At 39.3% G+C, this 15,848-nt stretch overlaps 1 protein-coding gene across 3 annotated transcripts; it reads right to left on the bottom strand.

Annotated features, from left to right (window-relative positions):
* Nucleotides 1–879: 879 nt before the first annotated feature.
* On the bottom strand, nt 880–15,575 carry YIPF7 (Yip1 domain family member 7). 3 transcript variants are annotated; one of them, XM_075500005.1, is made up of 6 exons: nt 15,494–15,575; nt 13,131–13,191; nt 11,950–12,116; nt 10,102–10,247; nt 5,447–5,628; nt 880–1,325 (listed from the first exon to the last, which is right to left on the bottom strand). In XM_075500005.1, the coding sequence occupies exons 3-6, from the start codon at nt 12,065–12,067 to the stop codon at nt 1,163–1,165; spliced, it is 609 nt and encodes a 202-aa protein (XP_075356120.1). In that variant the 5' UTR covers nt 12,068–12,116; nt 13,131–13,191; nt 15,494–15,575; the 3' UTR covers nt 880–1,162. The 3 variants fall into 3 exon arrangements, with proteins under 3 accessions (XP_075356120.1, XP_075356118.1, XP_075356119.1); XM_075500003.1 differs by having other exon boundaries at nt 13,131–13,247; XM_075500004.1 differs by lacking the exon at nt 13,131–13,191.
* Nucleotides 15,576–15,848: the final 273 nt, after the last annotated feature.

The following is a 15,848-nucleotide window of genomic DNA, read 5'->3' on the forward strand; positions in this document are numbered from 1 at the left end:
GAGAGAAATATTTTGCAGGCATTTCACTGAAGAGTTAAAAATAGTCAATAAATTGGAGGATAATCAAGATCATAAAAACATTAATCAAGAAGGGAGACACCCTAAAGCACTGATGAAATAATCTGCTGCCATTTATTTCCTTCACATTTCCCTTTATTTTATCTATTTCTTTTCCCTAGCCCTTTCTACAGACACATTCATTTTCTCTGCCACTGCCTACTGGATTTTGCTCTTGTTATGACTGCACACATATCTCCATTTCCTCTTGATGGCTTGATACTTCTAATATGATATTTTGAAACATCATCTTGTGCATTCTGTGCTTCATTGCTATTGTAAAAATGCTAGGTTCCTGTAAAACTAAAAGCAGCAAATAGATTTTTTGGGGGGCAGATAAAATTGTGGAGATTTGTATTTTGCTCAAATACAGTTCTGCCTTTCAGGAGACATTTTTAGGAGCTGCCTTTGCTTTGTGTGGTCCTTTTCTGCAGTGACAGCAGGCAGTGGTTTAGTGGCAATTTTAAAATATAACATTACTGTATATTACAAACAGTACAATAGTGTTTTGGACAGCAACACCTCTTAAAAAAAAAACAATCAAAACAAGATGACATTCTTAGTTTCCTCCCTGTGTTGTAGCAACCTGTTCCTGGACAATTCTTCAACATCACAAAGCAGAGCCACTCACTCTTCCATTAAAAAAAAATAAACCCAATAAACCCACACACATGAATTCTGGATATTAATTGGTAATCATATAAGATGGCAAGCTGTTTTTTTTTGAAACAAATAAATTTGTATTTTCACTTGATTTACTATTGCTTTCCAGTTACTCTCTAGTATATGTATTATATATTAAACTCGCAGAAAAGGTTTTTTTTAAATTATCATTTATTTTGTATTTTTTCACTTTTACTACCTTCTCAATACAAATGTTTTTCTTCAAGCTGTAAGACTTTCAAACACCATTATTGCAGTCATCTACCTGTTAGCTTGATTTTTTATTTCATTATCAGCCATTAGGCAAATAAAAGGTAAGTCATATAATCTAATTTTGTTAATGGAACGTAATGCAACTCTAGGCAATCTAAGAATAAGTAAATAACCCCTTGCCCTTCAACAACCATAAACAGATTGTAATAAGGCTACCAGAAAATACATCTCAGAAAACCGTTAGAAGTGCAAAAAGTCCATAGAGTAAAGCACATGGGTACGCAATGAGAAGCTGCTGTCCTTCCATAGCCAATGCAGAGGTAAAAATTTTGGAGGCCGACAAACTGCACCATCCAATAATAACCAGAGCTAACAAAGTTCCCAGGATCCCCCTAGGAGAAAAAACAAAAGAAACACGACAGAACCCCCTTGTTAGTAAATGTAGCATTAAATCTTATCAAACTCAAGTTCACGTCTAGCAACTTGTTATTGACAAGGTAACAGTCAGTGGAAGAACCAAGGACTGACTGACATAATGAAAAGTCAAGCCTGAGAAACAAATTAAAATGGTAACAGGAAACAAAAAGGTAATTTCTTCAGCATGGATAAAAGCAGCAGCTTCATCAGTAGTACTGCTAAAAGGACGAGTGAATTTCCAAATAAATCTTTGGGGCTCCAGCAGATGCAGCAGCTGAAATTTAATTTTAAAGTTAGCAAAGGTCCTATTGCAGCCAAAATCATCTTGTAGAAGTTGTTATGATCTAAATGACACTACAGACCTAATCTTCCACCAGGCAGCCTGATGACCCGGAGAAGCTGCATTTTTGTAACACGTGGCACAAGTTTTAAGTGTACCTCGGACTCTAAGGAGAGGCAACGAGGCTCTTAAAGAATTACACTGCAGCTGACCAGGCAGAAAAGTGTTGACTGCCTCCCAGGAGAAAGCTCAACTGGTCTTTTAAAAAAGGGTGCACACTGAGTTGAAAGTAAGGGATGGGAAAAGAAGCACTGAGAAAAAATATTTTGCTCATCCTGGCATCCTTCTCCGCACACTGAAAGGACGGTGGCTTTCCACATTGCCCCTTGGTGACAGCTGAGCCCTTCGGAAGTTACGTTCTGCCACCTCTCAGGCGCAGGGTGGCCTGGAGAACTGACGCTTATGGGCTTATGGTCAAAAACCCACTGAAATATTCCTGCAGATTACAGACAGCTCACTATTAAACCTCGTAGGAACAAAATCTTGCCAATAAATAATGCTTCACATATGCTTTCTTTGCACTCTGTATTTGCAGCCTCCTTCTGTAAAATGCATGAGATCATGCGCGTAATACACTGCTGAAGTACCTAATGAGATTGGCTGCGTTACACACTTTTGCTGTGTCAGTCTCAAGGACGTGGAAAATGAATGAACTTCTGCCACTTGCTAAAGGACCTCCTGGTGCCCCACTTTTCCAAAGTATCGGCAAAACAGAACCAGAAGTGAGACACAGACTACATATACTTACTTAGGTCCATTTATCAGAAATAATCTCCACTAATATTATTATTGCAATTAAACCATGATGAGTAAAGGTCTCCTTATTTAATTGACTTAGTTTATTAAATGCAATCACATCACACAGAATAGTTCATTTCTTGGCAATCCAGTCTCCAGGCCAATAAGGTACTTGGTGTTGCAAGCTCTTGGGACTTTGGGGGAGGAAGGAGAGAATTGATTTTAAGGTGACTCAGCACCTCATTGCAACTTCAACCCATTAAAAATAAAACATTAAAGACTATGTGATTTAATATCCTCAGTTTAAGTGTTCTTTAAACCTATACAGTGGCATTCAGGGAAATTACACTGGGTTCTGTGAACCAAGTTCCTGGCCTCTGCTCCAAGCGGAGATGCTAAGATGCTCACTTAAACAGCTAGCCAGAAATTCAGAGCTGGCATGGATGGCTCTTTGAGCAGGTACCCATGCTGGCAGAAGGATGGGACGTAACAGGAAGGTACTGCGCGATGACAATTTTCAGCTAGTATGATGACTCTTCAGGGGGCTATCACAGGATAGTACAATTTAGAGCTGTGGCTGTTCTGCCTTGCACTGAAGTCCAATGGCCGCTCATGCTTTGTTCCAGGGCTGGCAGTGAGCAGGATTGTGGAAAGGTGGCATAAAATCATATTGGAGCCAAAGATACTTCTGTGCACTGATAAATTCAGTCCTTGATCTAACAGCATGTTACTGCCAAAAGGAATGGTTTAGCTTTAGCAGAGAGCTTCTGTCTGCATGTCCATGAGGGCCAAATGCTCAAGCGTGGGAGAGGGGCAAAAGGCAGATGTCATGCTCACAGTGACCAAGAGGACTGGGGGTGTACTGGCATGAGACTGAGTTGGGGGGACAGACACGAGTGGACCCTCTCTGCTCCTCTCTCTCATAACCTGCAGATGCAGTCACCAAATGGGTCCTTTGCATCTGCTGGGTCTAAGAATGCCTTCTCCACTCTTACACTCATTTCCTTCACTGTTTGGTCCAGGAAATGGGTTGAGCACTCTGTTCAGGGATTCGATAGTAAAGAATCGTTGTTGTTTTTTCCAGGAGAGAAGTCTGCTGAAGTTTCTCCCCAAAAGGAGACCTAATCAACTTGGGCTCAGACATGGTATCAGCATAGATGGGCACAAACAAATCTGGTTCCACACAAGTTTGCACAAGAGAACTGGTTTTCTCTTTGGTACTACTCAGCACCCAAAACATTCCATATTATGCTTTATTCAGTTACAGTGAAATAGCTAATCATGAAAATCTAAAATTGTTGGATTAGTATGCATTTTTGCAATAGATGTGTGCATTATCTTACGTATATTTTCTGTGAAAACAAACATTGAAGTTAGTTCTTTACACTTTTTGAAATAGACAGCAATAACATTTTTACAAATATTTAAAAAATCATTAATATATTGCTTTCTTTGCCATTTTAAGTAAGTTTTTAAATTAAAAATAATGAAATGTATGTTGGATTTAAAATTTGCCACTTAATTTTAATAGCACGTTCGTAATAGTTAACCTTGGTACTTGCTGTGTTCAAGCAGTTTCATATAGTGACTGAAAAAGGACTGCAGAATCCTGTAGATAGGCACTTAACATTATCAATTAATTTCAGAAATAATGGTTTAATTTTGTAAAGGCTATCACAGTATAGTATTTATAGATTTTCAGAATATGTGCTTTCCGTAAAGACGCAGCATTTTACAAATGTGCGGCGTGTGCTTGGGGATTCCTTGTACAGACAACAGTACCCTGCGCAGCTGTAACTGCGGGAGTTCGCCCCATCTGTCCGATGATTATGTATCTGTACCTTTTATTAGGGTGGATTATTAAACAGGTTAATCAAGAAAATATGGGAAGTGTAGGAGAACAGAGAATAAACAGCTTCTTCAGTGTCACTGTGTTCACCTCATCAAGGACAGCTCAGAAACACTTTCATACATGGAATATGGTCAGGTTAACCCATCATAGCTCCACAGAAACACGCAACAAGGATTGTGCCAAAATCTTCATCCCACTGTATAATTTCCTTAAAAGATAATATATACATATATAAAATTGCTGCTTTTCCAAAGAAAACAAACAAGGGCACTTTCTTATTCATCAGCTGCCAAGTCCCATATGTTACAGATTGGAGAGTTAAAAATGTGAGTGAACAACAAAGACTAAGGAGGGGAACCGTCATTAATAATGTGTTAACAACAGATAAAAGCACTGTTCAAGACCTTCAGGCAAGACCTGGAGCTTCCTTGTATTTTGCTGTATGTGAACAGGGAGGTAAACACAGTCTGTATCTCAAAAGGCTTACCAAATGAGGAGGAAGGAGAGGCTTGCATACAAATTTCCTATTCATAGGCATATTACTGAACACCCCCCCACACATGCACAGATACATACGCCACCACACATTTGGTTTTTTCACTTTTCAGTTATTTTTCAGGTTTGCAATTACACCACAACTATACCTCAGAATATACGACTCTACTACATCTTAAACACTTGTTCTAATGCTCCAAATCATTAAGGGTAGCTTGATTATTTCATTCTGTCACACAGAAGTTGGTCTACAGAAGGAAAGGAAGCATAAGAATGGGAACCTGGTACTATGAAAAAAAAAAGAACAGGCGAACCAGCTATATAAAACCAAAGTCCGGCAGTTGCTTTTACAATTGATACCTGAGTTTGGCCACTGTTGGCTCTGCAAAACAAAAATCACATCCGAGGCTGCTGCAAAAATCAAAGGCACTCTCAGTCCAAGTAGGAAACAGTGGAATTAAGGACTCATATTAAAATGAATATATATCACCCCTCTCAAACAGTCCAGTTTTGTCCATTTCCACCTACATGCACAAACAAAATGGTGTTTTTCTTCACAGTTTTGGAAGCCAAAATTCACTACATAACCATTTACAAAATGTTTTGCATGACACCAGCCTTCCGACTTACTGTCCTCCATATGATTCCTGTTGCCATAGACTGGTACTTACTGTAGTGAGAAGACGACTGCAGAAGAGGACAGGATCACCATGGGCAGCAGGCAGTAGCCCAAGACACTTGCAACGCAGCCATGCGAGACTCCTGGGACGCTCATCAGGTTCAGTAGGGCATGCATAGCAAGGCACCCAATGGCACTCATGCCATACACATAGCTGAAATGAACTTTTCCTGCCTGGAATAAATATGAGTAAGCATGAAGCGTCAGAAGTGGGCAAGTGATCACAAAGTGGTGGGAGAAGACAGAAGGCAAGCACGAGGTTTGTTACTTTTTCTTGTTGGCACTCTCTCTCTGCTTCGCCTACATCAGTTCACTTGTAACCCACAGCTGATACTTTTGGGTGATTTTTGCACCAAAAATCTCCAAGGTACAATTATGAGAATGCGCTTGGCGCTAATTTAAAGTTATAAGGCTGATTCTCAGTCTTACGGTCATAGAGCTCTGAACAGGACAGGAATTGGTTGGGGAGACTTGGGAAGGTCTAACTGGTAGCAAACTGAGAAGAAATTATGGAAAGCACATTTTAGTGTCAGGAGAAGTTTTTCCAATAGTTGTACACAGGGCTGTGGACAAGTGTGCTAAGTAAAATGATGACCCCACTTACTTGATATGCTTCACATTTTATTACAAAGCCCCAGCTTTAAGCAGGCCTGCAAAAAATAAGTAAAATTTTGCGGAAAGTATGTTTGTTTTCAGGGTGAATGTGTCCATTCTTCCCCTTGACCACCATGAGAAAGACACATCTCTGTGGTTAGATCAATACAACATGTTCATTTCAACATAAACCTTAGTAGTAACTGTCAGCTTGTGTTCTCTTTTTGTTCCAACGAATGAAAAATTCCCCAGGTGTTTTTTTCTTCCAGGTTTTATTCCTTTGTGTGATTTTAGTGCCTGTGAAAGGTACCAGCCTGACAGCCTGGAGGCTAATGTTTTTTAATTTATACACAAAGCTAGTACAACAGGCAACAGTGGCCACAGCGTCACCAATTTCTTCATCTCCTGCCATCGTTTTGAAAGATGACCTCCAGGCATGAGGGCATTGTTCACTCCCAAAAATGAACACTCACAAAAGACTGTTAAATATTGTTTCTCTCTATTCAAGCTTCTAACAAATGAAATATTAATGTTGGCTATGCAATACTGTCATTTTCACATCTGTATGTCAGAAATAAACATTTGTACACCAGAAATAAACAGCGATTGGGATGAAGATGGTTTTGTTTGCTTTGTGTTGAAACTTTGTATCCTAAAGATAACATGCATTTGTGAAGGAGAAAGCTCCAACCTGGGACTCAAGCCTTAACTCAGGATCATGGAACAAACTTCCCAAATGAAGGGCCACAATGCATCACCTTCCTAACACATAAAAATACCCATATACATACTTAAAACACAGGTGTGTTTGTGCATACACACATCTATATATTGCCCACATTATATAAGGCATATGACAAACCAGATGAGAATCAAAACTAATAGAAGGTCCCAGTTTCCAAATAATTCTTTACCTGGATTCTCTTGTGATGGACAAGGTGGAAATATTATTGAAGCTTTTTTCATGGTTTGCGGTATTTACAAGTATCTCTTCCACAATGGTTAGGGAGGATTGAGAAGATCTACTTTAGTCATCCATTTTAATAAAACCTGGGGGAAACCAACCAGCTTTGAGGACCCTGCTTCTCTGCTTCCTGTATCCATTTGCGTGGAAACTGATCACTGGATGCCAGCAGTATTTGAGCTGGACAGATATAAAGCAACACAGTGGAGAGAGCCTAATCTAGAGAGGACACAACCTGAAAGTCCTAATGCTGCAGATTCTGACAGCTCACAGGCTCCAGTTGGAGAGCAGTGCGTGCTTATGTGAAAGGCAGCCTCAGTTAGTAAGACCTGCCTCTACATCAGCACTGTTATCCTGTTTTCAGCTTGACCTGGCTCATTGCTGAGCCCTCCTCTGGTTCCAGGCATCACGGTTAGGTCAGGTACAGCCAGGTTGCCTATATCCTCACAACATCCCGTGTGTTGGCTTTTTCCCCGCCAATGCATTCCACCGTAAAGTTCATTCCTGAACTAACAGCATAAGAAGTCTTCCTATTTAGATACAGAATCCTTTGATGGCATTTGCATATTATTGGTATAAAATAATACGGAAAAATTGCTTCACCAAATAAAACTAATGATAGCTAGAGATAGTGGGGGAGAGCAATACTAGCTCAGATTATTATCAATTACAATTTCAGTCATTAAAGATCTGTAGTAAGTTTAACACCCGCAACGGTTTGGGAGAGCCTTTACTACAGACCAACTAAGAAAAGCTCTGTCTCAAACAGATGCAACAACAACTACAAGCTTTTAGACTGTTTGTTTCAGTGTATTTAATTATTCCACACAGCACTATTTAGCAGCTTAGTTTAAGAAATTACTGAGACAGAGATGAAGGGAGCACTAGCACTAGCAGCTAACTAAATCTCCACTGGGTGAAATGTTTGATTTGTGGTGCAAGAGAATGAGAGAGAAAAAAAAAGCAGCTGAACATGTTGGTTCCAATTCTAGTCTTTCTTAACATATGTAAATATATTGACTCACACACACAGGAATACTCCCAATTCACAGTGATGTAAGCAAAACCAGAATCAGGCTTGATTAGTCTGGCAGGCTTTGATGAATGGAAAGAGCTAAATTTGTCCTGCGGAAGGAACAAGGTTAGAAGAAAGTCAGACTTTGTGCGCTTGTTTGCACCTGCCTAGAGTGGGTACTACTGTCCTTAGTTTAAGTGGATGGGGAAGTCTGATTTTGTACGAATGACTATGTAAAATGCAAAGCAGCTGAGACTCAGGCTTCTGCTAACTTTCACACTGCCGTTGTTTCTCTATCTGCAATGGAGTTGCCCTGTTTTACGCCAGCATGAGGAAGATCAAGTCCTGCTGTCAGGCTAACAATCCTTTCCTCTTTTTCTCCGTGCTCTGAAAGAACTGCTACCATTTGAAGAATATCTTTGCATATTTTTCCATAGTTAAAAAGCTGAAACTAAATAAAATTTATAAATTATTTTTGGAAACAAGCTCTCAACCAAATTATGTTCCTGGTGCTATTAGAAGAGAATTATTCAAGTACAGAAGGATATCATAGCTTACACAGCTGAAGAGCCACTTTAGTATTCAAATGCATCTGAGATAAAATGAGCAGCCTGAATTTAGAAGATGGCCCATGGAAATCCCATAGACTTATTGCTGTGAAGTTGTGGCACAAAAACACTAGATTGTATCAGAGGAGCTCTGCTGACCTAAAACTGGAGCGTTGAAAATAGTTGTTTTTCTAATGATACTTAAAATGCTTAATATTCTAGAACAAATACGGTAATTAAAGTACTTTATTTCAATAATAATAGCTTGATATTCATTATAATTGTTGGCTATCCAGGGAGCAAAATCAACAGCAACCATTTTTGGTCATTCTTTCTTTCTTTTAGCTTTCCTTCCATTTTCCTGATTATAATCAATTCTCCTTTCTCCTTTTATTCCCCTCATAACCTTTATTTCTCTAGGTGGAAAATAGCCTGTCTTCTCTAGCTTCCCACCTTCTTTTCCTTTTATTCCCTTTCCTCCTGCTGCTTCCACCCTTTTAAAGGATTTTTATTTTTATAGGGACATAAATAATAATAATACTTTCCATTTATATTGCAGTTTGCACATTCAAGGTACTGCACTGACATTACAAATTGAGTAAGAACTTGCAAGAGTCTTCTGATTCAGCACTATTTATCAGAGAGGAAATGGAGAATTAGAGCCCTGTTTCTCTCACCTCAGTTGCTGGAGCAGTAAAGCCCTTCCCAGAACGGTCCCACCTTATCCCTGTCTGATAAATTGCTGCCGACAATCAGAGCTGTACTTCAGCAGCACTGGAGACCCCCTGTTGTCAGTGATAAATAGATGAATTTAGGAGCAGTGTACAATCCCTGTTCAACTTTCCTCCTGTAGAAAAGCTATATTCATAAAGAGGAAAGAGGTTAAGCACAGGCTACCATATTTTGTTTAGCAGATGATGTAGAAAAGGAATATAAACTAAGAAAGCACTAGCAAAATGTATAGGAAGGTATTGCAAATTTGAGGCAGGAGGGAAGAGGCTGTTTCCACTTCCTTTTTCAAATTATTTTAGTTTCATAAAGATAACTTTTTGATATCTTTGCACTCCCCAAAGTAACAATGAGAGAAGGTAATTTCAGAGCAGTAGCAAGATTGTCAGAAAAACTGGGCTGGTCTGCTATGCCTTTTGATTTCCTCCTTTAAAAGCTCCTTGTTAGGTCCTTACCTAGCGCACGCTGCCATGCTTCGGGGGTTCAGAGCCACCCCAGGATATACACTGCACAGATCTGTCCTTTGTTCATATTAAATCCCACGCCAAAAAATGGCGTGGTCTTTTATTTCCACTGGAATTAATACATCACTTCACCTGTATTACATCTATATTACATTTAAACTTTATGCAGGTACTTTCAAAGCAAGGAGACTTTTAAATATATAATCTCAGAACAAACGGCAGCAAATGACTCATTTTACACCAGTGCTACATCTTCTGCAACTCCACATGCATTATCACCTAGGCATTAACTTGTTCGAAAAGACATCTCTCAAGATCTCTGCCACATCCTACCAGCAGCAATGTCGCTCCAAGGGCCAAACAGAAAACCACAGGTCCGGTGAGGTCTGTCTCATTCATAATGCTGCCATCTGCAGGCTTCATTGGATTTAGAACTGTTAATGTTTTTTGCCATATATGCTCAAAATTGATCCCAAGTTCTGCAATGAGAAATTCCAGGATTGTTAATTGCTCACAAGAAAACAACACTTTTACAGAAACCCATTAGCTACCACAAAACCCAACACAAGCAAACAAATCAATCGCTTTAACGAAGATAATATTGTAGGATGATGTATTCTGTAGTAGGAACATGCTGTCCCTGCTATATACCCAGTATATTTGAGAGTCAGCTCTGATTCTAAATTGGAATATTAATTTATTAAATCCAATTTTAGGCAGTGAATCACAAAATGCCATCAGCATTTTCGAGTTAATATTTGTTTTTCCTGTACTTAAAACACATATATCCAATGCCACCCTTACTTAGATGTTGAAAAATATGCTAATTAACAGTAACTACAGAATTCAAGATACTCTAGAACACTGAGGACAGAGATATATGCTTTAATTCTGGCAAATCTGACAAGAGATGTGTCTTAAGCCTGAACTGCCACAGGCACTTAAAAATGACATTCTTCCCTTCAAGGCAAGTTAATAATACTTTGTGCAGTGCTTTATAAGCTTTTTTTTGCATTTAAAAAGTAATTACTGAGGACCCCTAGAAACAGAACAAAATTCTTCCCCATTAAAGTCAATGGGAATTCTGTCATTAACTTTACTAGGGCAAAGATTTCTCCTGTAACTTCTGCAGAAACCCTTCAGCTTGCAGGAGTACTCATCTTCCCTGAGATGCTCCAGCAAGGGAAAAGTTAGGTTCAGAACTGGGTGCCAGAATTACTGAGACTGACAATGTGTTAGATCTGTTTGGAAAGCCAAGTCTTTACCTTATTCCACCGATCCATCACCCTGAGCTGAGCCAAAACATTATATAAAGTTGTTCTGTATTAAAAGGTGTGTCTTTGGTCAGATTTATTTGGTACACAGATATGAACATCTCTGAAGCCCTGAGGATCAGAAGCAGTTGTATTTCAACATCCTTTTCACAGGGTGGGCTGCCTGTGGAGTTAAATGCTTGGAGGTCTGAGAGGTAAAGATCTAACAGTTATCTATATCAAATAGAGCGATCTTGCTGTTTTTAAGGCAGTAGGAGTATCTTTTAAGTAGTGAAAAATCCACTTGCCTTCCACTATGCAAAGGCAGGCTGAATATGCTCTTTTTACATTATGCTGAAATAATGACAAACAAATTCTTCGATTTTTTTTTAATGTAGCACAAGTATTTTGTAAACTACAAAATCAGCCACTACCATTAGGATGGTTCAATCATCATAAAGAATGATATTGTTCACGTAATTAAATGATCAACTAATTGAAGCTGAAAGCAGCTTTCTCAATTTCTTTCCCACTGAAACAAACTATTTAGCGTCTTCAAACTATTAAATTCATTACTAGATATGCAAAAAGGATTATTATCAGTATTTATTAATTATAGATGTTCCAATATGTATGCAGGATAAACACAGAGTGGAAAAAAAAATTTGGAAATGTGAATGCAAAACTTACTGTTATGCTGTCATCTAGTGGTAGTAAAGTATATGCTATATATGCCATAAGACTGAATGAATCCATGGCAAATTCAAGTAAGAAAGTGTAGGTTTGGGGGCCAGGGGCTGTTGGCTGAAGCTCGCACAGCCAGGCTTGGCAGCTCTGCTGCGGTTTCTCTAGTGACTGCCACTAGCTGGCAAAGAAAAGCAGAGGCACTCCCAGGAACCACGCACATCGTTCGTGGTTTTATTTTTACCTTCTAGCAAAGGAGGTTCCTCGTCAAATCCATCAGCGTAACTAAGGTGAGAGAGAGTGTCGGGACTGTAGGTTGGCTGCAAAATCTGACCCGTGTAACTCTGAGAGGACAGAAGCATTTCTGACGGGGCAAAAGCACTGGCTGGAGGTTGCTCTCCTGTCTGGCTCCTGGGACAAGAAGCAAATCGCAGCAAAACAAGTAACTGCAATGAGCAACTGCACAACAGCTTAGAGCTGCTCACCATGCACCATGGCTTAAATTTTCACCTATTTTCAATTTGGCGAACCTGGAAATTTTCTGACCACAGTACCCGCCGTGTGGCGTGAATGCCGAGCTGCTGCCCATGGCTTTGCAACCCCCTCTGAAACCAGGCAGGGCTCCTTGCTGGCCTGCCAGCACATTGCAGCCCATCGCACCCACTTCTGTGCCCACCAGCTCAGGCAATGGCACAGTGCAGGCCCCCAGGCTGGGAGTGAGGGGACAGGGAATTTAGGAGCTGTGAGGGCACCCACAAATTTAGGCACTCCTGACTTTTCCACCGAGCAGCCTGGTGACATTCCTCAGATATGTCCATACTGCTAATGAAAGAGCCATATATTTAGATTTTTTTTTTCTTGAATCTGAGAAGGAGCTTAAAGAATTTCTAGCAATATGTGCCCTAAAATCCACAGTAATAACATGAAGCTCAGTCACTCCAATTCGGTAAACAACCTGTAACATCTGTATCTATAAAAGTAGCACAAAACCCAACCCTTTATAAAGAAAGGTTCAATGGTAAGTGATTCTAGAAAGTCTAGATGATCTCTTGAAGCCTCTTCCTGCTCCTGCAAGCCCCAAAGCCAGCGGACCCATCCACTGCTGAACGGGGAAGCTGCAGCAACACCCAGCCTCCTACCGCAGTCGCGTCGAAATCTCCTTACAGGGAAACTCTCTAAACTTTCCCTCAGTGTCCCTCTTCCATGGGCAGAAGTCACCAATAGGTTTAAAAATATAAGAAAACAATTAAATAATAAGTTTCTTCCTGTCTTTCTACTGCTATGGGTTGTATTTCTCCACTAAAACTTCCACTGTATTGATTATGCAATCCTTTTTTGGCCACTGCATGCTGTTTTTCGTCATTAATTTCATTTGAGCTTTGAGATATATCACCTTTTTTCTCTTTTTTTTTGTAGCATACTTACTTTCTGCTTCCACAGAGGTTTTCATCAGACCCGTAACTGTTGTAACCTTCTTCCTGGTCATCTATGGTATAATTGGACTGGTAAAAGTCGAAGCGAAACTGCTCGAAATTTGACATTCTGGTTGGAAAAATGATTGTAAATATCGATAAAATAGCCTTTGGAACAAGCCAATATCTGTGTTTTGAACTGTCCTACACTGAAATGAAAATGGTAAACCTCAAAAGTCACAAACTCATGAGAATCTTTCTGTAGAAACTCATGATAATATGGAAGTGACAAAAATGGACTCTTTACTTTCTTTTGTTTTAACAAGAGAAATTAATCTTCTGTTACCATTAATTACTGTATATTAACTTACAAGTGGTATACAAGACTTCCTGCCCTGTTAGTGTTACCAAAAATAACGTAAGTAATTTTGAAAGAAGATATATATCAAGTAAACTATTGTTTTAAACAATTACTTTTCCTACTTTAAAAAAAAGATCGGGGCCATGTCTGAATGCTTAGAAATTAATGGTTTTTAAGAAGTATTTTGGGTTTCAAAAACAATTACTATTTTCAGCTATTTATGTTTTGCAATATTATATATGACTATCATAAAACAATAGAAAAATACAAATATATTCACAGAATTTGTGATTTCTGTTTAAGGACACTGTAGTTGGCATATTAGGAGTACCAGAAAAAGATTCTCACTGGTTAGCTACGTGACTTTGAAGAGGACAGCATACTGAATGATTGGAGAGTAAAGAAAACACGTTAAAACGTATTTCTCATTCCTGCTGAGCCATAGTTCAGCTCTGTAGCTACGGACTGATAGACTAAGAAAGGAACAACTTTCTGTTTTCCCTTCCACAGTGTGACTAACCTAGGATGGGGTCATTCCTGTTTTTGTAACTATTTGAATTTTGCACACACTGGGCCCATTTCCCGTATCCTGTGTGTAGGCAGGACTGGTTGTCTGGGTCATATATAAGCAGCATAAGAAATGAAGCACATTGGTTCTGTAAAACATGAGGTACCTTTTGGCATTAGAGAGTGTTTTAAATTGGAAAGAGATTTCATTAATTCTTAAATTTGGTCTAGGTGCTTCTTATGTTATTAACACGGCCAACTATAAAGCCACAAAACAGCTTCAAAATTGCCAGGTCTACCAAGACGAGTAATTCCATGCCTTGAGTAGGAGCATCCACAGGATTAAGGACCGACCCTGTTCTGCCTCAGCGGCACCTTTCTGCTGAGCCACGGGCGGCAGAGACGCTACGGCTGCTCGGAGCAGCGCGTGGCTTCAGGGAGTCCCCGAACCACCGAACGGGAGGCTGGAGGGCACCTCTGGGGATGGCCTGGGCCAACCCCCTGCCCAAAGCAGGGTCCCCCACAGCGGGCTGGTCAGGGCCGTGCCCAATGGGGTTTTGAAAAGCCTGGTTTTGTCATCTTTACTCCCTCCCATCAGGTGGTTACGTTCATTGAGGAGATCCCCCTGAGCCCTCTCTCCTGCCAGCTAAAGTTCTTCAGTGAATTAGGGGAAGGTCTGAGCAGGATTTGCCTGTAAATGCATAGGTGTATGCATGTGTTTCACCACTTGGCTAGCATTTATGTAATTAAACTCTTAAAACACACAGAGAAGTTATATAACCTGACTGATAACCATAGCCATATCCAATTTACTTAGATTTTCATGTAAGATATTAATCTCTCCTAACATTTCCCATTTTCTTCACTTCTGCCCTCTTTTCCAACTTTCCAAATGCCATTGGCAAAAATACGCTTTTCCTCTCACAGTTCCTCTCACAGTTCTCTCTATATTTATCAAGCAGACACTGCTTATGGGAAAGATCTTTGCAAATCTTTTTGTGAGGTAAAAGTTATGAAGATTAGTATTTCATCAGGGACCTTGAAATGCTGCACATTAAAGTTTCTAAATTGTATCCCATAATCAGACTAATCTGTAGGGACCCAATTCCTTCATTTACCTAGAGCATTCAAAGTAGAAGTTATTCTTATATAATTTTCTTAACTGCTGACTAATCATGCAGGATTTCCAAATTTAGAAGAGAAATAATTTTTACATTGTAAATATGAATTAATATAAATTAATTGTACTAAGCTATTTACTGTGGGTTTATTTGGAATTGCATACCAGTTATGCATTTGTTCAATAAAGATTTTACATGGAATATGTTTTAAAAAACTTTACTTGGTACCTCTACCCCAGTAGTTAAATTCCAGTAAGTCTTTAATGTTCTTTCCTATCACTATAAGGAATGAAATAATTACTTAACCAGTTACACCACAATCTGTATAACAGAGTTCAGAAAAGATAAATTTATTTTCCAAAATAATCTGGAGTTAGGGTTACTTACTTTTTAAGATATTTGATGAAAACTCCAGTCTGTTGAATTTACATGTTGGAGAACACCTAAAATATCCTCTTGCTTCAACAGGGATGAGCTTACTGCTATTTATAAGATTCTAAATTTGATCTTTGAACAGATGCATATGAAGGAAAAAAAAACCCCACAACCTGTCAATATCACGGCCAGCATTTAACAAGAACTAACAACAATAAGCAGAAGAGGATAGGAATCTTCAAGGAAAGCAGAACAAAATGAACAAATACCCTTCTATATATTTCAACCCAATAATCTAGATTGTAGTTTAGAGCTTCTTTCTTAAGTAGGTATTTATAAAGGTCCTGGTGGAGCCCTCACGAGCTGA

This window comes from Mycteria americana, chromosome 4 (genome assembly GCF_035582795.1).
Source record: "Mycteria americana isolate JAX WOST 10 ecotype Jacksonville Zoo and Gardens chromosome 4, USCA_MyAme_1.0, whole genome shotgun sequence".
NCBI classification, from domain to species: Eukaryota; Metazoa; Chordata; class Aves; order Ciconiiformes; family Ciconiidae; genus Mycteria; species Mycteria americana.